The following is a 21,281-nucleotide window of genomic DNA, read 5'->3' on the forward strand; positions in this document are numbered from 1 at the left end:
CATTCCCACCTTTACTGGCTCTGAAGTTCTGTGCCCTGGTCTACATTCCCACCTTTACTGGCTCTGAAGTTCTGTGCCCTGGTCTACATCCCCACCTTTACTGGCTCTGAGGTTCGGTGCCCTGGTCTACATCCCCACCTTTACTGGCTCCGAAGTTCTGCGCCCTGGTCTACATCCCCACCTTTACTGGCTCTGAGGTTGTCTGCCCCCAATAGTTAATGACTAGAATAAAGCTGTGTGTGTGTGCGTGTATGTGTGTGTATATATATATACACAAAATAATTTGAGGTAAAGATAATTGCATCAAAACAACATCAATATACAAGCTTTGTATATATTTATATATTGTGACAAGATGTACAATATGTAGAAAAAGACTAAGTAAGTTCAATTGATCATATTTCTCTTGTGATTCCGATGATGACATTTGGGCTTATTTGTTTGACATTTCAACAAAACAAAACTCTTTACACTTTCATGAGTCATCTTCTTATTTGTGGCTTGAAGAAAACAAACAAAGGTTAGTTAGTTCCCACGCTGAGATAAAGCAATCAATGATTCCATGGAGCTTCACATTGGCTTGGTGAACGTACACAAAACATCTTTTTGTAAATATATTAGCTTAGTATTGTTATTGCAAATGTTTCCTGGCATCCTAAAGAAAGCAAGTAACTCAAGCAGTCAGTTTGGGACAAATGAGACAAGGCAACCAAAATAAGTAAACAAAGCTGTTTTTTGTTAGTTTCTTACAAAAAATAACTGCTGCATTTTTTACATTGCATTGAAAGATAGGGTCAACTTTGGTGTAGCCCAGCTGTAGTTTATATAATAACTAAGCTCTTCATTGTGGAGAATAAAGCAGATCTGTAAAGTCCAATCACTAATACCCAAGTGACCATTTGCTTTGTATGTGATGATCAAGCAACTTTTAGCATGAATAGAAGAAAGTCAAACACTGACAAAGTTATTATAGTTGGCAATGCATGTGTGAGCCATCTAAAGAGATAAACAAGACATGTATCAAAATCCCAGTCTTTATATACAGTATATATTTACTATTGTGGTGTGCGGCAGTGAATACTTCACCTAGGATATTATGCTTTCTTGAAGTTATTTAGAAATAAACTGGAGATATTTATAATAACATGTACTTCTTATAAAAGGCTTTTCAACAATGGAACGATACAACTGAGATGCATTGGCAAAAAAAAACCTCAAAAATGTCTGTTCTCTTGTTGGCCGCTAGATGTCAGTGTTTGATCAGAACTTCAACATCTGATTCAGGTTCCTTGTCCTTCATCCACAGCTGACATGACAAACTAGACAAGATTCTCTAGTTAGCAAAAGTGATTTAGTCTCCCAACTATTGGAAGATGGATGCCTCCCCTGATGGAGCACAGCCTTTAGGTCTTAGTGATCTTGTCACTCAACACATCTGACATCTTAGTGGTCGTAGCTGAAAGCTGCTGTGTCACTCAACACATCTGACACACAACTTCTTCCAAAGCTGAAAATGGATTTGTCAAGTAATCGGACATAACTGGATGGAAAAAATACAACAAATGTTTGGACTTTTAGAGAACAATCTTTAGCAATTAAGGTGGGGGTTGATTGAGTTTCAGGAGTTGCTTGTAAACAGAGTGACTTTGTCACGCTGAAAGTAGAAAAGACTGACACATTCCTTCTTAGCTTGGCAACTGTTAGCAGGTGAGATGAGGTAAGAAAGAAAGGAATGGAACAACAACAGCAAAAACAAAGTCTCTTCTCCCAGTGGTCCCAAAGTCACTTCCATCAAGGAAAAAGTCCTCAGTCAATGTTGGCGTGACAAAAAGAAAAAGGCCTCAGTCTGTCTCACTGGGTTGGTCCTTCAGGACTTGGTTGGTCCTCAGTCTGTCCTTCAGGACTTGGTTGGTCCTCAGTCTGTTTGTCCTGCAGGACTTGGCTGGTCCTCAGTCTGTTTGTCCTGCAGGACTTGGCTGGTCCTCAGTCTGTTTGTCCTGCAGGACTTGGCTGGTCCTCAGTCTGTTTGTCCTGCAGGACTTGGTTGGTCCTCAGTCTGTTTGTCCTGCAGGACTTGGTTGGTCCTCAGTCTGTTTGTCCTGCAGGACTTGGTTGGTCCTCAGTCTGTTTGTCCTGCAGGACTTGGCTGGTCCTCAGTCTGTTTGTCCTGCAGGACTTGGCTGGTCCTCAGTCTGTTTGTCCTGTAGGACTTGGCTGGTCCTCAGTCTGTTTGTCCTGCAGGACTTGGTTGGACCTCAGTCTGTTTGTCCTGCAGGACTTGGCTGGTCCTCAGTCTGTTTGTCCTGCAGGACTTGGTTGGACCTCAGTCTGTTTGTCCTGCAGGACTTGGCTGGTCCTCAGTCTGTTTGTCCTGCAGGACTTGGCTGGTCCTCAGTCTGTTTGTCCTGCAGGACTTGGCTGGTCCTCAGTCTGTTTGTCCTGCAGGACACTAACCAGAGACTCCCACGCTGTTTGGCACTAAAAGGTAAAGAACATCAGACCGTGTTCACATAAAACATCAACTTTGTAATACATACGTCAAGAAAGTCTTAGTGCTATAAAACTGAATACTGGCATCATTTTGTGCATGGAAGACCTTCATCATCATTTCTTTTTATTCCTTTCATGAAAATGCATAAATAAAAGCCACGTACAGTTCACACTTTCATTCTTTTCTGTTTCCATGACCTTCACATCTTCACTTCACCAAATGGACTTTTGGTTATTAAAAAAATCATATTTTTTTTTAATATTACTGAATAATTCAGAGAAATGTAGGTTTTGAATAATCATTCTTATTATTGTCAGTAGAATGATGATAAACAACATGGCTGAGTTCCATTTACATCAGAAGTTGTAAGTCCGAGATAGGAATGTTGCCATGCTGATGGACATCCACCTGAACTATTGTTGTGCTTGCCTTGTCTGAATATAAACAACTTCTATTTCTAGCACATGAATACATGTACTTTACACTACACTAACGTAAAGTGCCACTCATGTAAAACTGCCATTAGACTTCCATATTAATGTGGGGCCACAGAATGAGTTTGCGAGCCCAGCCCTAAATGAATAATCTGGACATAAATAGTCATATTGGGGCCGTACTCTGGCTCCCGCACACACTGGGAGTCAAATGTATTGTACATGCAAATTCACATATACTCACACACATACATACAGACATACATAGGTACCTACGCTCCCACATACATATACAAATAAATACAGTACATATTTACACACTCAAAGTTCGTACATCCACACGCACATTCATTATACAAACATACTGTATACACATACTGTACATATACATTCACTGTAAAAACATACATATACACATACTGTACATATACATTCACTGTACAAACACACACATACACATACTACACATACATTCACTGTACAAACACACATACATATACTGTACATATACATTCACTGTACAAACACACATTTACACATACTGTACATATACATTCACTGTTCAAACACACATACTGTATACACATACAAGTACATATGCACACATACACTCATGCACATAATCACGTTTCATCAAACATATATTAACGTTGTTGCCCTAGGGTAAACTGGGTATAACACATGGCACACTGACAAAGCTTAACCTATTGTTACTATAACAATCTACAAGGTTAAGGTTGCTTCTCTTTCTTCCCCTCCATTTTTCTGCATTCTTTCGTATCTCAAGTTATCATTACATATATGTATTGTTGCATTTGAACAATTGTATTGTTGATAATAAAGGTAAAGTACTGGTATTGTTTATTATCAATAGCACTATTTCTATTGGTATTCATATTGCTCCATTTTTAGTGTAATAATGCTCATTGTCATTTCTGTATTTTTTTTTTTAATTTTTCGCTAACTGCTTATTTGCTATTACTTTTACCATCATATTTGTACATGTCGTATTTGCTGATGTTGCTCTGTTGTTGTTGTTGTTGTTGTGTTTGCTGTTGTTGTTTTTGTCTCTCTGTCTAATCCCCCTCTTGTCCCCACAATTCCCCCTCTGTCTTCCTTTTTCTCTCTTTCTATCCCCTCCTGCTCCGGCCCGGCTGCACCAAATGATAATATAAATACATTTAATAAAGTCAAAATACAAGTAAGGCAACAAGAGAAGTATCCTACACTTCTCTTTTGTAAAGTAAATCTGAACAGCCGATATGGGCATCTACATCTGCTATATGATTTGCCCGAGAAGCTGGGCAGGACATTATAAAAAAAATAAATAAAAAATAAATTAAAAAAAATAGTCATATTTTACTTGAGTATTTGAGAAGCCCTTTGAGACATTTGTGATTAAGGGCTATATAAATGAAATGGGATTGATTGTCAAAATATGACAGACGTGTTCTAGTGTTGTCAAGACCGTAGTCTTGGACCCTAGTAGTGGTTCTGAACTGGTTTAGCATTCATTTACAACCTAATGAGAAGTTAGTGGACATTTTACAACTCAAATGTCTACAAAATCTTATATTAGTGCAGTTTGAATTTCTGGTGGTGCAAAATAACAAGCAACAGTTAATTTGATGAAAGAAAAGCTTTGATTTATATATTGCTTTAATTGATGGTTGAATGAGTGTGACTAATAACAATCAATCAAATCCAGACCACATAGTGTGCCAGGAACTTTCAATCTGTGGACACAGTTTCCCACAATGGCTGCTATAGAGTGCACATAAGAAGTGTGTGTGTGTGTGTGTGTGTGTGTGTGTGTGTGTGTGTGTGTGTGTGTGTGTGTGTGTGTGTGTGTGTGTGTGTGTGTGTGTGTTATTACTGTGCACATGTTAAAAGTGCAATTTCAATGTTGATGATGTACATTTGTTCAAAAAATGAATGAAGGTTATAGTCAGCAGAAAAATCTTTAACTATTTTCCCTAAAATCTGCACCGAGGCTGGAAAGTGTGATTACACCATTTATCAAACAAACTTATTGATAATGACTAAAATGATTGATAGCTGCAGCACAAAACTTGTTTAATGAACATTCCAGCATTGATAAGTTGAAAATGGCTTGAAAAAAAGTGTGTAAAGGCGTTGCATAGTTAAGATCTATTGCTCGTATCTGCTTTTAAAGGCCTACTGAAATGAAATGTTCTTATTTAAACGGGAATAGCAGATCCATTCTATGTGTCATACTTCATCATTTCACGATATTGCCATATTTTTGCTGAAAGGATTTAGTAGAGAACATCGACGATAAAGTTCGCAACTTTTGGTCGCTGATAAAAAAAGTCTTGCCTGTAGCGGAAGTAGCGTGACGTCACAGGTTGAAAGGCTCCTCACATCGGCACATTGTTTACACCAGCAGCGAGAGAGATTCGGACCGAGAAAGCTACGATTACCCCATTAATTTGAGCCAGGATGAAAGATTCGTGGATGAGGAACGTGAGAGTGAAGGATTAGAGTGCAGTGCAGGACGTATCTTTTTCCGCTCTGACCGTAACTTAGGTACAAGCTGGCTCATTGGATTCCACACTTTCTCCTTTTTCTATTGTGGATCACGGATTTGTATTTTAAACCACCTGGGATACTATATCCTCTTGAAAATGAGAGTCCAGAACGCCAAATGGACATTCACAGTGACTTTTATCTCCATGACAATACATCGGCGAAGCACTTTAGCTACGGAGCTAACGTGATAGTATTGTGCTTAACTGCGGATAGAAACAGAAGAAAGATGCCCCTGACTGGAAGGATAGACAGAAGATCAACAATACTATTATTACTTCTACTATCAGGAGACACTGAACCAAACACTGGACATGTAACCACACGGTTAAAGCTGTCCAGCCTGGCGAAGCCTAGCAATGCTGTTGCTAACGACGCCATTGAAGCTAACTTAGCTACTGGGCCTCGACAGAGCTATGCTAAAAACATTAGCTCTCCACCTACGCCAGCCCTCATCTGCTCATCACCACCCGTGCTCAACTTCGTTCCGGTGATCGACGGCGCGACGGAGGACTTCAGATCATTGGTGCGGTTGGCGGCTAGCGTCGGATAGCGCGTCTGCTATCCAAGTCAAAGTCCTCCTGGTTGTGTTGCTGTAGCCAGCCGCTAATACACCGATCCCACCTACAGCTTTCTTCTTTGCAGTCTCCATTGTTAATTGAACAAATTGCAAAAGATTCACCAACACAGATGTCCAGAATACTGTGGAATTACGTGGTGAAAACAGATGACTTAAGCTGGCCACTGTGCTATTCCAAAATGTCTGCTTCAACCCGTGACGTCACGCGCAAACGTCATCATACAGAGACGTTTTCAGCCGGATATTTCCCGGGAAATTTAAATTGTCACTTTATAAGTTAACCCGGCCGTATTGGCATGTGTTGCAATGTTAAGATGTCATCATTGATATATAAACTATCAGACTGCGTGGTCGCTAGTAGTGGCTTTCAGTAGGCCTTTAATGGTAAGATCTAGCTCTTGGTTTGCTGCACAGTAGCCATGTTGTTTTGGTGGGCTACCATTTCACGTTGCTTTGTGGGCCACCACTTCATACTACTTTGGTGGGCCACCACTTCATATTGCTTTGGTGGGCCACCACTTCATATTGCTTTGGTGGGCCACCACTTCATATTGCTTTGGTGGGCCACCACTACACATTGCTTTGGTGGGCCACCACTTCATATTGCTTTGGTGGGCCACCACTTCATACTGCTTTGGTGGGCCACCACTACACATTGCTTTGGTGGGCCACCACCTCCGTCACGTGTCTCAATAGAACCTTTTGAAAATACAGCAAAATGATCTGTATTGGCCCTGCGATGAGGTGGCAACTTGTCTAGGGTGTACCCCGCCTTCCGCCCAAATGCAGCTGAGATAGGCTCCAGCACCCCCCGCGACCCCAAAAGGGACAAGCGGTAGAAAATGGATGGATTATACTACTAATTAATAATGCCACAGAGGTGGTATATGTATGCATTCTTAGAGCCTTTTTAAAGAAAATCTTTTCATAGCAAATGATACGATGATGTCATATTGACCAAGCCCTTACCACCCCCACAGGTATCTTGGCAACCCTGTAATGTATGAATGATATTCTGTACACATTCTATTAACTAGTGATGCAGCAAAAATGTGGCCGCTGAAAGAAGACTTTGATCGCTGGATGTGGTGATGACGTAAGTAAGGTATGGCCTGGAGCATGTCTGCCATGTGGACCTACTTTCATACATCCCACATATACCCCTTGGCGGCCATCTACAAAGTGTGCAAATATTAAGACGAGGGTGGCAGCCTTGAAGGAGAGAAAGTAGAGTAGGAGCAGCAAGTGTGACGTCATGCTCACACAAAAGAATGAAAAAGTCTCCAAACACCAGTACATGGATTTCATTCTTTCTATGGGCTCTTTAATTCGATTCTGTAGATTTCTACTATGCATGAGCCTTCCAAGCTTGCCAGGGAATTGTAGACCTCCTTTTATCCGCCATGTGTGGCCCAAGACAAAACAAGGTGCCGTAAGTGCTGTTTTCATAACAAACAAGGACCCGTGTTGAATACATTTGTCATATTTCTACACTCTCCAAGTCAACCAAGATAGTCCAACTATCTTTGATTGTTTTATCAACCATGAAAGCACTTGGCATGTCAGAAATATGTCAAAACAGTGATGAGGTGTACCTTCTCATAGTAGTTGACGTTTTTATCTGCAATGCCACTCAGAAGCTGCTTGAAATCCTGTCGCTTGTTGCTCTGCCAGCGCTCCCAGTCGGCCTTCAAGTCAGCATTGAAACACTCCATTTTGTCCTGGCAGCGCTCCACCTCAGCCGGCATCTATGGCGGGCAACACAGAAGGACTGCTGCTAGTGGGAGCTACATGCTAAATGCTACAGCCACAAAAGACTCTTTGACGTTACTGAGTATTAACACAACACAAGAAAAGGTGATGCTTACGGGTGTTTTGTCCTCTTGTTTGCGCAGTACGGCCGCTTCCAGGCGTCCCTCGTACTCTGCCTGACTTTGGTCGCGTTTCTTCAAAACGTTCTGCAAATCCAGCACAAAACCTTTAGGTATACTCGCTACTTTTGAGCCTCTGAAAAAGTCAACACTGTTGTTGTTGGAGTTTTTGAAACAAGTTTATTTGTACAGTGGTACCCAAGTTATATTCTTCAACTAAAACTAAATCCTATTAGCATCAAACAGCACAACAAATATCTGTGTCTTATAATGAAGTATTTTAGTAAATAAACAAAATCATTTGTCTTTGTAGCGGTCAACCCAGGTCCAATCACAGGATTTAGAGAAAGGAGGGGTGAGCAGAGCCCAGGAAGGAGCCTCCTCATTGGCTGAGGTGACATATAGTGAAGAAGGAGCCTCCTCATTGGCTGAGGTGACATATAGTGAAGAAGGAGCCTCCTCATTGGCTGAGGTGATATATAGTGAAGAAGGAGCCTCCTCATTGGCTGAGGTGATATATAGTGAAGAAGGAGCCTCCTCATTGGCTGAGGTGATATATAGTGAAGAAGGAGCCTCCTCATTGGCTGAGGTGACATATAGTGAAGAAGGAGCCTCCTCATTGGCTGAGGTGACATATAGTGAAGAAGGAGCCTCCTCATTGGCTGAGGTGATATATAGTGAAGAAGGAGCCTCCTCATTGGCTGAGGTGATATATAGTGAAGAAGGAGCCTCCTCATTGGCTGAGGTGATATATAGTGAAGAAGGAGCCCCCTCATTGGCTGAGGTGATATATAGTGAAGAAGGAGCCTCCTCATTGGCTGAGGTGATATATAGTGAAGAAGGAGCCTGTCATTGGCTGAGGTGATATATAGTGAAGAAGGAGCCTCCTCATTGGCTGAGGTGATATATAGTGAAGAAGGAGCCTCCTCATTGGCTGAGGTGATATATAGTGAAGCGTGTAAACTTGCTTCAAGTAAAGCACGGCTGGTGAACACTCACCTGGAAAGATCAATACCTGCACTACTGCTAAAAAACCCACAATGAGGAAATCAGAATTCGCTACATGTAAAAAACCCAAGAAGAGTCCAAACTCAATGAATATTGGTGTGGCGTATTCAAGGTGGAGGCATTGCGGGCCAGTCTTGGACTAACTTTGGACGTGCAAGTGGCTGTTTTCCTTCTAGACAGGTCATCTAATCTTCCATTTTCTGTCTATCTTTTTGCCTGGCGATGTGTGTTACCCATAGTCTGCAACAAAATAGGAACTAGAGGACCCTTCTATGTAACTTCAGACGACAACACCCAAGGCGTGTGCACCTACAGCTCTTGTGCCTGATTTCCTGCACTTCCGAAAAGAGGAGACTGGGAGGGACTATCAGCCAGGTGCAGATTTACAGTTTGAATTCTGCCTGGTGACACAAGATTCTAGTGTTAAGATGCTGCAACTTAAGAGCTAATTGTTAGCCCTTAGACTGCAAGCAAACATTTTAGTGACAGGCATCATTGGTTGGCTTACTAAATGTCACAGTGAACCTCTACATCTGGTCTTACTCGCTAGCATTAGCTTATAGCTAAAGATTGATAACTTTGTTTTTCCAGCCATGGGAAGGAAGGAAGGAAGGAAGGAAGTGTGACAGGGAAAATATTTGTTGAAATAAAGAAAAAAACTAGCTATCACCGTGAGTCTGCATTATACTAAAGCAGAATGAGTCGATAACGCCAGCCAAAATTGTTAAATTATTACATATCTAAACAGCCCACAATTAACCAGAAAATATGGAGAAGCTGCTGATGGTGTGTTTGATAGAGAAGCAACTGGACGGACATACCGTATAAGTCCACTCTTTAAGGTAAATGCTGTATATTATTATTGCATTACGGTTCTTTATAAAACTACTGTAGTTGTTTGTAGTACATTTTATCCTATCATTTTTTCATACAATATTTCTGATCTAATAATGTTTTTCTTTTGAAAAGTCATGCTGTATGTTAAACACGGTGCTGTTCTGGGGGGCCGAACACCACTTAAATGAATATCAATTATTTTCTATGGGCGAGGTTACAGTAGGAGTGTTTCCCTCATAGAAGCAATGGAAGTGTTAAAGGCCTACTGAAATTAATTTATTTTATCTAAACGGGGATAGCAGATCTATTCTATGTGTCATACTTGATCATTTTGCGATATTGCCATATTTTTGCTGAAAGGATTTAGTATAGAACAACGACGATAAAGATCGCAACTTTTGGTATCTGACAAAAAAAAGGCTTGCCCCTACCGGAAGTAGCGTGACGTAGTCAGTTGAACATTTCCGCAAAGTTCCCTATTGTTTACAATGATGGCGGCCAGAAGTGAGAGCGATTCGGACCGAGAAAGCGACAATTTCCCCATTAATTTGAGCGAGGATGAAAGATTTGTGGATGAGGAAAGTGCAAGTGAAGGACTAGTGGGGAGTGGAAGCGATTCAGATAGGGAAGATGCTGTGAGAGGCGGGTGGGACCTGATATTCAGCTGGGAATGACTACAACAGTAAATAAACACAAGACATATATATACTCTATTAGCCACAACACAACCAGGCTTATATTTAATATGCCACAAATGAATCCCGCATAACAAACACCTAGTTGTTTGTTATGCTAGCTCCGAGCTCCTAGCTCCCATCCATACAACCCTCCAATACAATTCAAACACCTGATCAACACACACAATCACTCAGCCCAAAGGACCGTTCACCTAACCCAAGGTTCATAAAGCTTATATATTTACCCAAAGTTACGTACGTGACACGCACGTACGGGCAAGCAATCAAATGTTTGGAAGCGCAGCTGCGTACTCACGGTAGCACGTCTGCGTCTGTGTATCCAGATCAAAGTAATCCTGGTAAGAGTCTGTGTTGTCCCAGTTCTCTACAGGCGTCTGTGTATCGAAGTCAAAGTCCTCCTGGTAAGAGTCTCTGTTGTCCGAGTTCTTCGATTTTGGCTGCATCTTTCGGGAATGTAAACAATGAAACACCGGCTGTGTTGTGTTGCTGACCCCTCGCAAAATACTCGGCTTCGCACCGACAACTTTCTTCTTTGCTTGCTCAGCTTCTTTCTCCATAATGCAATGAACAAATTGCAACAGATTCACCAACACAGATGTCCAGAATACTGTGGAATTATGAAATGAAAACAGAGCTATTTTGTATTGGCTTCAATGGGCTACCGATACTCCTGTTTCACTGGCTACGTCACGCGCATACGTCATCATCCAAAGGCGTTTTCAACCGGAAGTTTAGCGGGAAATTTAAAATGTCACTTTATAAGTTAACCCGGCCGTATTGGCATGTGTTGCAATGTTAAGATTTCATCATTGATATATAAACTATCAGACTGTGTGGTCGGTAGTAGTGGCTATCAGTAGGCCTTTAAGTTGGGGTACTACTAATATTCCACCTTCTCACCTTCATGGACTCGATGTAAAGGATGTACTCTCGTAGCACAGGCAGGATGTCTTGGCAGATGTTCTCACTAAGGTCATCCATGGCCCCGCAGGACGTGGTCACAGAGCTGGCCACACCCTCCAGGGGACACCGCAGCTCCTGTTCCGAGCCCGCCCAGCTGGAGTACATGGTGCTGTACTCACGCAGCTCTGTCAGGTACTCTAGTGGAGAGGAGCACATTAGGGCCTAAAATCTATGTTGTCATATATATTGCAGCCTCCTGCCATAACGATATATATAAACATATATATATAGAAAAAAAGGTGTATTAACATCAAATGAGGCAACGTGACCTTACAAAGCCTACAGTCATGTTTCAAGAGGCAAACACGTAGCATAGAAGAAAATAAAAACTTTTGTAAATAAATAAGAAATTATTTTTGTTCTGTAGAATTGAATCATGTGCAAATGACACACATTTACTAACATGTGATATTAACGTATTACATGCAAAGTGAGATATGTCAAGCCTTTGTTGCTTATAATGTTGATGATTACAGTTTATAAAAACTTTGAATTTAAAATCTCAGAAAATGTAAGGTTTCAAAAAGTGTAAGCCATGATGATCAACATGATAAGAAATAAAGGCTTGACATATCTCACGTCGCATGTAATACGTCCATAACACATATCAGTTTCACATTTGAAGTTAATTGCTGACATGGATGGACTTGTACACCATATTCTTTCACCTGTATAATGTAATCAGGGTTTCTACAGGGATCAGCAATTTGAATGTAATGCCTATGTCCGAGCACATATGGTTATTATATATAGTCAAAAGCTTACAATTGTCTGTATACTGTACATACAACTGTTAGCATTTAACAATAGTAATGTTGAATAGTTGAAAAGTTTACTTTTACTGGTTACTATTATGTGAATTAGTATTAACTCGCTAGACTGTTTCATCGGAGAATGTATTTGTATTTATTGTTCTGTAGTAGCATCCGGTGTTCTGACTTAGTGCACGGCAATAGAAAATAGCCAAATAAAAGGTTCCATCTGTCAATCATCATCACAGTGTACCTTCAGTCAAAATGATTAAAGGGGAACTGCACTTAAGCCCTATAAATAAACATCCAATTGTGAATTAGTTGATCAACAAAATATACCCAGAATCAGAAGTCATTTTTAAAAAACGATATCTCATTAAAACATGCTGTAAAAATGCATATTCACTGAAAGTCTAACTTATAATGGCCACAAACTGGAGAAGGTTTTTTAATCAGGATAGCATTTTATTTTTTACGGAATAATAAACACAATACTAGGGATGCAAACGATGCATGATTGGAATGATTGATTTAAACATTTTCGAAAAAGACATGTCACGGAAAGATATTTGGAAAGATGCCAATAAGCCCTTTAGATGCATTAAGAATAAACTGAGTCAATTAAACATCTTCAATAAATTGTATATTTCACCCTATCAGTTGTTTAAAATGGGTACATTAATTAGCAAGTTATATATAATGTCAGGCAGTTGAATGAACTATTATTCATTTACTGTGCTAGGGGCTCTAGCCCCGCCCCCCTATGTGCATGGCGCAGGAGGGAGGGACACACACAACTATTGGCGCACACAGAGAGATCTGTGACACAATCACTTGTCCATTTGGTTATGGTTTAAGTTTATTTTAAACATGCTATACAGATGGGGTAAAAGTTTTCTCAAGTTTGATCAAATTAGGATGGATCTATTTTAGGAGCAAAATGCTCATTGAAGGGTTAAAATCTGTAATCGCACTAGTGCTACTTTTTTTTTTTCAATACTCGCACGGCCTATTTTTATTCGCAAATGTGAGTAAAATGCTCGCACTGTACAGCCCTGTTCTATTATTGGCCAAATGTTGCTGAATAGTTTTCAGATAAATTGGATGAAAATATTAATTATACGAAAGACTTTGAAAATCACGGAAATCATGTTGAAAATATTATTTATCAACATTAGAATTGAATAAAGTTGTTTTCTTTAAAAAAAAAAAAAGTTTTTAACCACGTACCTAGACTTTGTGGAAAAGCTTCATATCATTTATATTGAATATTGTCTATATTGCGCAACATTAGAACAAACTATTATTTCTCTAAACAAAAGTTGGTAACAATAAGAAGGAGGATAAGGTTGCTGAGTCAACAGCGGACTCAAGTTGAAAAGATAAACTTACAGCACAGAAGTAAAATGTTGTGCTGTTGGTGTTGCTTCCTGTTTCACAACATCAAATGTGTGAAAAGCTAACTTCCTCACTTCAGATGCAGACAGCACAACTAATCTTGCTGGGCTGAGCACAGGCAATGCAGGTCAAACACTGACATGAAAAGATAAAAGATTTCTGAAATAACCTGACATTTTCCATATTTGTTGCCTGGTCCTTCTTAAAACATCACTTTATGTTCCACTAGGGTCATAAAGTGTGTAACCACAGAGGTTAAACACACAACTGTTCACAGAGCACACAAGTATAAAAGTAAGTTAACATTTAGACAAACAAATGTCTGTTATGTTTTTGTTGCAGGTTGTGTTTGGCGCCAGAGACACAATCAGTTAGCCCCCTCACTGGGTCACCTGACAATCAGTCAGCCCCTCACTGGGTCACCTGACAATCAGTCGGCCCCTCACTGGGTCACCTGACAATCAGTCGGCCCTTCACTGGGTCACCTGACAATCAGTTAGCCCCCTCACTGGGTCACCTGACAATCAGTCGGCTTCTTCACTGGGTCACCTGACAATCAGTCAGCCCCTCACTGGGTCACCTGACAATCAGTCGGCCCTTCACTGGGTCACCTGACAATCAGTCAGCCCTTCACTGGGTCACCTGACAATCAGTTAGCCCCCTCACTGGGTCACCTGACAATCAGTTAGCCCCCTCACTGGGTCACCTGACAATCAGTCGGCCCCTTCACTGGGTCACCTGACAATCAGTCGGCCCCTGACAATCAGTCGGCCCCCTCACTGGGTCACCTGACAATCAGTCGGCCCCCTCACTGGGTCACCTGACAATCAGTCGGCCCCCTCACTGGATTACCTGACTGCTCTTTGAGGATTCGCTGAGCGATGCGGTCGATGGTCCCCAGTTTCTGGCTGAATGTGTCCAGGTACTCTCCCATGGCGCAGAAGTCGGGAGGCCGCGCCCGCAGCTTGTAACCAACGGCCACGTGCTTGACTGACTCGCCCACTTTGGTGAGCAGTGCCAGGCCTTGACGCTTGTTCAGGTCCTGTGGACACATCATGGGTTGAGAATGTGATCACATGTAATATTTCACTGTCTGGAGATGAGAGAATCCATTCATTTGATTTCCTAACACTGTGATCCAGGAGAGATGATCCAATCGGGACATTGCAATGTGACCAAGAGCCACGGGACCAAATTGCATGTGAGAAGAAAAGGGAAGATTATCTGGACAGTTTTGATAGACGACCACTTTATAGCCTTGAGAGAGGTCATTTGTCTACTTGTGCTGGGAAAGTATTTGAGATTTGCATCCTTATTACTTTTCTTTTTTTACTGCATCAGCAGCAGACTGATTTATGGCTGCAGCTGACATCCACAAAACACTTTTTCTTGAATGAAAACGGATTGCGGTGGCCTCACCTTGGCAGACAAGAAAGCGTTAAGATGTGGATTGAAGGAGAGGACCGGGTGGTCTGCAACCCGTTTGAGGAACTTATCCAGCGCTTTCATGCGCGTTTCCACAAACTCTTCCGAAAAACGATCCACCACGCCCTTCATCACAAACTTCTCTGGCAAAGGCTGGAAGAGGAGGAGAGGAAGGATAAATGATGCTTTTATATGTCAGCCAGGAGAACGCTGTGGATGAGGTCACCTACGGGGATGAGGTGGGTGGGCTGGCTGTCCTCCAGCTTCATCCTCAGCCAGTCGAAGTCTTGATACCGTCGCCGCACGCAATAATCGGGCAGGTCAAATTCCATCCGTGTCGTCTTGAGGGAAAATACACATGTTGCACCATTAGCCACTTAAAATACACATGTTGCACCATTAGCCACTTAAAATACACATGTTGCACCATTAGCCACTTAAAATACACATGTTGCACCATTAGCCACTTAAAATACACATGTTGCACCATTAGCCACTTAAAATACACATGTTGAACCATTAGCCACTTAAAATACACATGTTGCACCATTAGCCACTTAAAATACACATGTTGCACCATTAGCCACTTAAAATACACATGTTGCACCATTAGCCACTTAAAATACACATGTTGCACCATTAGCCACTTGCTGTTAAAATACACATGTTCTTGCATTCAGCACACCTTACAACAGTGGTAATAAAAGATGCAACCTATGCTTAAAAGAGAAACTGTTTATTATATACCGCCCAGACCTGTCATCCCTCAACAAGCGCAGCGAGATTGTATCAGCATGTCGTCACAGAAGGAAACACCTCCTAGGTAACACATGAGCCAATCACCACGCCCCTACGCCTGCCTGTACCTACCCGTTCTGAGCCCTATATAAACCATGGTATGTGAATGCTTCTATTAAAATCTCCTGATGATTGAGGGAACCCCTCATGAAACAGGCCTGTAGAGATGAAGTAGTCTTGTGATTTTTTCCCCACACATACATATATACAGGTATACACTACCGTTCAAAAGTTTGGGGTCACCCAAACAATTTTGTGGAATAGCCTTCATTTCTAAGAACAAGAATAGACTGTCGAGTTTCAGATGAAAGTTTTCTTTTTCTGGCCATTTTGAGCGTTTAATTGACCCCACAAATGTGATGCTCCAGAAACTCAATCTGCTCAAAGGAAGGTCAGTTTTGTAGCTTCTGTAACGAGCTAAAGTGTTTTCAGATGTGTGAACATGATTGCACAAGGGTTTTCTAATCATCAATTAGCCTTCTGAGCCAATGAGCAAACACATTGTACCATTAGAACACTGGAGTGATAGTCGCTGGAAATGGGCCTCTATACACCTATGTAGATATTGCACCAAAAACCAGACATTTGCAGCTAGAATAGTCATTTACCACATTAGCAATGTATAGAGTGTATTTCTTTCAAGTTAAGACTAGTTTAAAGTTATCTTCATTGAAAAGTACAGTGCTTTTCCTTCAAAAATAAGGACATTTACATGTGACCACAAACTTTTGAACGGTAGTGTGTGTATATATATATATATATATATATATATATATACATATACATATATATATATACAAACCCTGTTTCCATATGAGTTGGGAAATGGTGTTATATGTAAATATAAACGGAATACAATGATTTGCAAATAATTTTCAAGCCATATTCAGTTGAATATGCTACAAAGACAACATATTTGATGTTCAAACTGATAAACATTTTTTTTTGTGCAAATAATCATTAACTTTAGAATTTGATGCCAGCAACACGTGACAAAGAAGTTGGGAAAGGTGGCAATAAATACTGATAAAGTTGAGGAATGCTCATCAAACACTTATTTGGAACATCCCACAGGTGTGCAGGCTAATTGGGAACAGGTGGGTGCCATGATTGGGTATAAAAGTAGATTCCATGAAATGCTCAGTCATTCACAAACAAGGATGGGGCGAGGGTCACCACTTTGTCAACAAATGCCTGAGCAAATTGTTGAACAGTTTAAGAAAAACCTTTCTCAAGCAGCTATTGCAAGGAATTTAGGGATTTCACCATCTACGCTCCGTAATATCATCAAAGGGTTCAGAGAATGTGGAGAAATCACTGCACGTAAGCAGCTAAGCCCGTGACCTTCCATCCCTCAGGCTGTACTGCATCAACAAGCGACATCAGTGTGTAAAGGATATCACCACATGGGCTCAGGAACACTTCAGAAACCCACTGTCAGTAACTACAGTTGGTCGCTACATCTGTAAGTGCAAGTTAAAACTCTCCTATGCAAGGCGAAAACCGTTTATCAACAACACCCAGAAACGCCGTCGGCTTCGCTGGGCCTGAGCTCATCTAAGAAGGACTGATACAAAGTGGAAAAGTGTTCTGTGGTCTGACGAGTCCACATTTCAAATTGTTTTTGGAAACTGTGGACGTCGTGTCCTCCGGACCAAAGAGGAAAAGAACCATCCGGATTGTTCTAGGCGCAAAGTGTAAAAGGCAGCATGTGTGATGGTATGGGGGTGTATTAGTGGCCAAGACATGGGTAACTTACACATCTGTGAAGGCACCATTAATGCTGAAAGGTACATACAGCTTTTGGAGCAACATATGTTTGCCATCCAAAAAGTTTATGAGTTTGAACATCAAATATGTTGTCTTTGTAGTGCATTCAATTGAATATGGGTTGAAAATGATTTGCAAATCATTGTATTCCGTTTATATTTACATCTAACACAATTTCCCAACTCATATGGAAACGGGGTTTGTGTATTTGTGTATATATATATATATATATATATATATATATATATATATATATATATATATCAACTATAGTACATTATTAACCAGGGTGTGTTCACATCCTGTATAGTACATTATTAACCAGGGTGTGTTTACATCAACTATAGTACATTATTAACCAGGGTGTGTTCACATCCTATATCAACTATAGCACATTATTAACCTGGGTGTGTTCACATCCTATATCAACTATAGTACATTATTAACTTGGGTGTGTTCACATCCTATATCAACTATAGTACATTATTAACTTGGGTGTGTTCACATCCTATATAGTACATTATTAACCTGGGTGTGTTTACATCATATATAGTACATTATTAACCTGGGTGTGTTCACATCCTATATAGTACATTATTAACCAGGGTGTGTTCACATCTTATATAGTACATTATTAACCAGGGTGTGTTCACATCTTATATAGTACATTATTAACCAGGGTGTGTTCACATCCTATATAGTACATTATTAACCAGGGTGTGTTCACATCTTATATAGTACATTATTAACCAGGGTGTGTTCACATCCTATATAGTACATGATTAACCAGGGTGTGTTCACATCTTATATCGTACATTATTAACCAGGGTGTGTTCACATCCTATGTATATGAACTAGAGTCCACAGTGCACGTGTGCAAATAGAGCACTGTTAAAAACCCTCACTTAATGCACACTATGTCTTCATATTTGCCTGGGATGTTTGTTTAAAGCCTTTCACCCTCAACACCCTAGTCACATAGCAACGGTCGCCATGACGCCAACAGGCCTGGACCTACAGTAAAGGAGGCGAGGCGATCAAGCTGGTAAATAGAAGCTATTGAATTTACCATTGAATCATTTTTCATAGGAGGGATTGAAAGAAGAAGCTGTGCCCAAAATGGAATGAATGTGTTTCTTCAGCCGAGAGAATGACTTGAGTTTATTACCACAGGATGATGTCATCATTTGTCAATAACTGATAGTCTGCTACTGTATTTGACCTCTGGAACAGATGACTGTTCTAGAAGTATGGCTTTATTTCATGGTAGAGAGAACTAAGATATTAATTAGGGAGAAGACTTTATAGACATTGTTTCCTATAAAATATATTTTAATAATATTTTTCAAAAATAAGTAACGGTCAAGGTAACTGTTCTTTAAAACTTAATAAAAAAGACTGTTTAAAATATAATTTTGGGTGTTAAATTGTGCTCAGCATCAGCAGTGAACTCCTAATAACTGTCTAAATAGTGCCTAATAACTGAGATTAATTCAATCAATCAAAGTTGACTTATATAGCCCTAAATCACGAGTGTCTCAAAGGGCTGCACAAGCCACAACCACATCCTGGGCTCAGATCCCACATCAGGGCAAGGAAAAACTCAATGTCCCGATGGAATGACAATGAGAACCTTGGAGGGGACCGCAGATGTTCACTTTAACACACATTTTTCTCTTGGAAGAGAAAAAGGAGGCCACCATTTGGGAAAGAGATTTAGTGAAACACGCAACTATCAGGCTTGTGCAAAATTCAGATTTCGGAATTTGAATTGAAATGACTGCACACCACGGGATCATTTACAAGTGGAATTGAATTCATTGCAATTCAGAGAAATGTCTTATAGTCGTGTTACAAGAGGAATTTGTCTAACAAAGGTTTTTGTTAGACAATACTTACAAAGACTAAAATTAGACATAAAAATGTGAAATTATTTCCCATCATTTTAGGTCACAAATTCCATGACTTTTAGTTTTAGATCTACAAAATTGGCTAAAATGCAGATAGTTAGCATGCTAACTGTTACTTATCTCTTTTATAGAAGACACTTCTATTCTTAAAGGGGCTGTTTGCAACTTTCTCAGAGTTAAAACCACAAACATCTTAGTGGTTTATTGGAAAATATGTGTTTATATTTTTACAATTACAAATTATGTTGGATAAAAATAGCCTAAGGAATTTGCGTGTCACTCACTTCATACGTGCACTCACTGCACGCGTACACTCACTGCACGCGTACACTCACTTCACACATGCACTCACTGCACGCATACACTCACTGCACACTCACTGCACGTGTGCACTCACTGCACACGTACACTCACTGCACGCGTACACTCACTGCACGCGTACACTCACTGCACGCGTACACTCACTGCACGCGTACTCACTGCACGCGTACACTCACTGCACACGTACACTCACTGCACACTCACTGCATGCACACACTCACTGCACACGTACACTCACTGCACACGTACACTCACTGCACACGTACATTCACTGCACACTCACTGCATGCACACACTCACTGCACACGTACACTCACTGCACACGTACATTCACTGCACACTCACTGCATGCACACACTCACTGCACACGTACACTCACTGCACACGTACGCTCACTGCACACGTACGCTCACTGCACACGTACGCTCACTGCACACGTACGCTCACTGCACACGTACGCTCACTGCACACTCACTGCACACGTACGCTCACTGCACACGTGCGCTCACTGCACACGTACACTCACTGCACACTCACTGCACACGTACGCTCACTGCACACGTGCAGCTCACTGCACGCGTGCGCTCACTGCACGCGTGCGCTCACTGCACACATACGCTCACTGCACACGTACGCTCACTGCACACCAACATTATCAATTGGAATTTCATTGAATTTGACTTCCCTCATTTCAAATTGGAATTGCAAATCTAACTCCTGTTTGCAACCTCAATTCAATTTCCAGTGAAAACTTTGAATTTGAGAGACATTCTCAACTACTTTGGGAGTTTTGCACAAGCCTGCGGTCACTGAAATACGGGAATTCCGTTTCTTAAAGAAAAAATGAATGATTGGTAGGTTGGCCGAACATAAGCAGTTCCTAGGGCTTGACCATGTCACCAAGACGGAAGTAAACAACAGACCATTGTGGACACTCTGTAGGTGATGTAGGTCTCCATGGTAGAGACGTGCTTCTTTGGGTCGTCCACCGTGACAAACAGATCACGGGTTTCAGTGGAAACGTAGTGGTCTCGTGGGTCGGATTCCAGGTCGTCGTCCAGCTGCAGCCTGTTGAACAGTGAGGACGTAGAGGCGGGACTCGGCGTGTCCACTGGCGTGCCATTGGACAGCCCTGCCTCCTGAGAAGACAGATGTATATATCTTTAAAAAAGGCTGAGGAAGAGGAAGGGCAAACAAAGGGGTGATAGAATGATGCTGATTCAGTTGTTTGTTGCTGTGAATGAAGCTATTGTTGGCGTCCCGCTTATGTGCTCGCCTTGCACCATGCATCATGTGACCCAACATCTGCAGTCACCCTAACTGAGTGATGGCTGAGGCAAGAGAAATGGAGCAAACATTGCACTGTAATTATAGCAAAAGTGAACACAACTTAGTTTTCCCACTCAAAGACTAAAGAAATGAACGCCCCAAGTCTTTGCTTTGTAGTGTCAACACTTAAAAGGAGGCTGCGCTGG

General features: G+C 41.1%; 1 protein-coding gene across 1 annotated transcript in view; it reads right to left on the minus strand.

Moving 5' to 3' along the window:
• LOC133638797 (sorting nexin-30-like) overlaps positions 1–21,281 on the minus strand; it is a 25,017-nt gene continuing 3,736 nt past the window's right edge. The window contains exons 2-9 of the mRNA XM_062031756.1: positions 20,730–20,945; positions 15,238–15,348; positions 15,002–15,160; positions 14,435–14,624; positions 11,370–11,569; positions 7,924–8,013; positions 7,651–7,803; positions 1–2,478 (exon numbers count right to left, since the gene is read on the minus strand). Coding sequence (XP_061887740.1) covers positions 2,392–2,478; positions 7,651–7,803; positions 7,924–8,013; positions 11,370–11,569; positions 14,435–14,624; positions 15,002–15,160; positions 15,238–15,348; positions 20,730–20,945 — 1,206 coding nt within the window. The 3' untranslated portion in view covers positions 1–2,391. The remainder of the gene's footprint in view (positions 2,479–7,650; positions 7,804–7,923; positions 8,014–11,369; positions 11,570–14,434; positions 14,625–15,001; positions 15,161–15,237; positions 15,349–20,729; positions 20,946–21,281) is intronic.

This window comes from Entelurus aequoreus, linkage group LG21, assembly GCF_033978785.1.
Source record: "Entelurus aequoreus isolate RoL-2023_Sb linkage group LG21, RoL_Eaeq_v1.1, whole genome shotgun sequence".
Taxonomy (NCBI): domain Eukaryota; kingdom Metazoa; phylum Chordata; class Actinopteri; order Syngnathiformes; family Syngnathidae; genus Entelurus; species Entelurus aequoreus.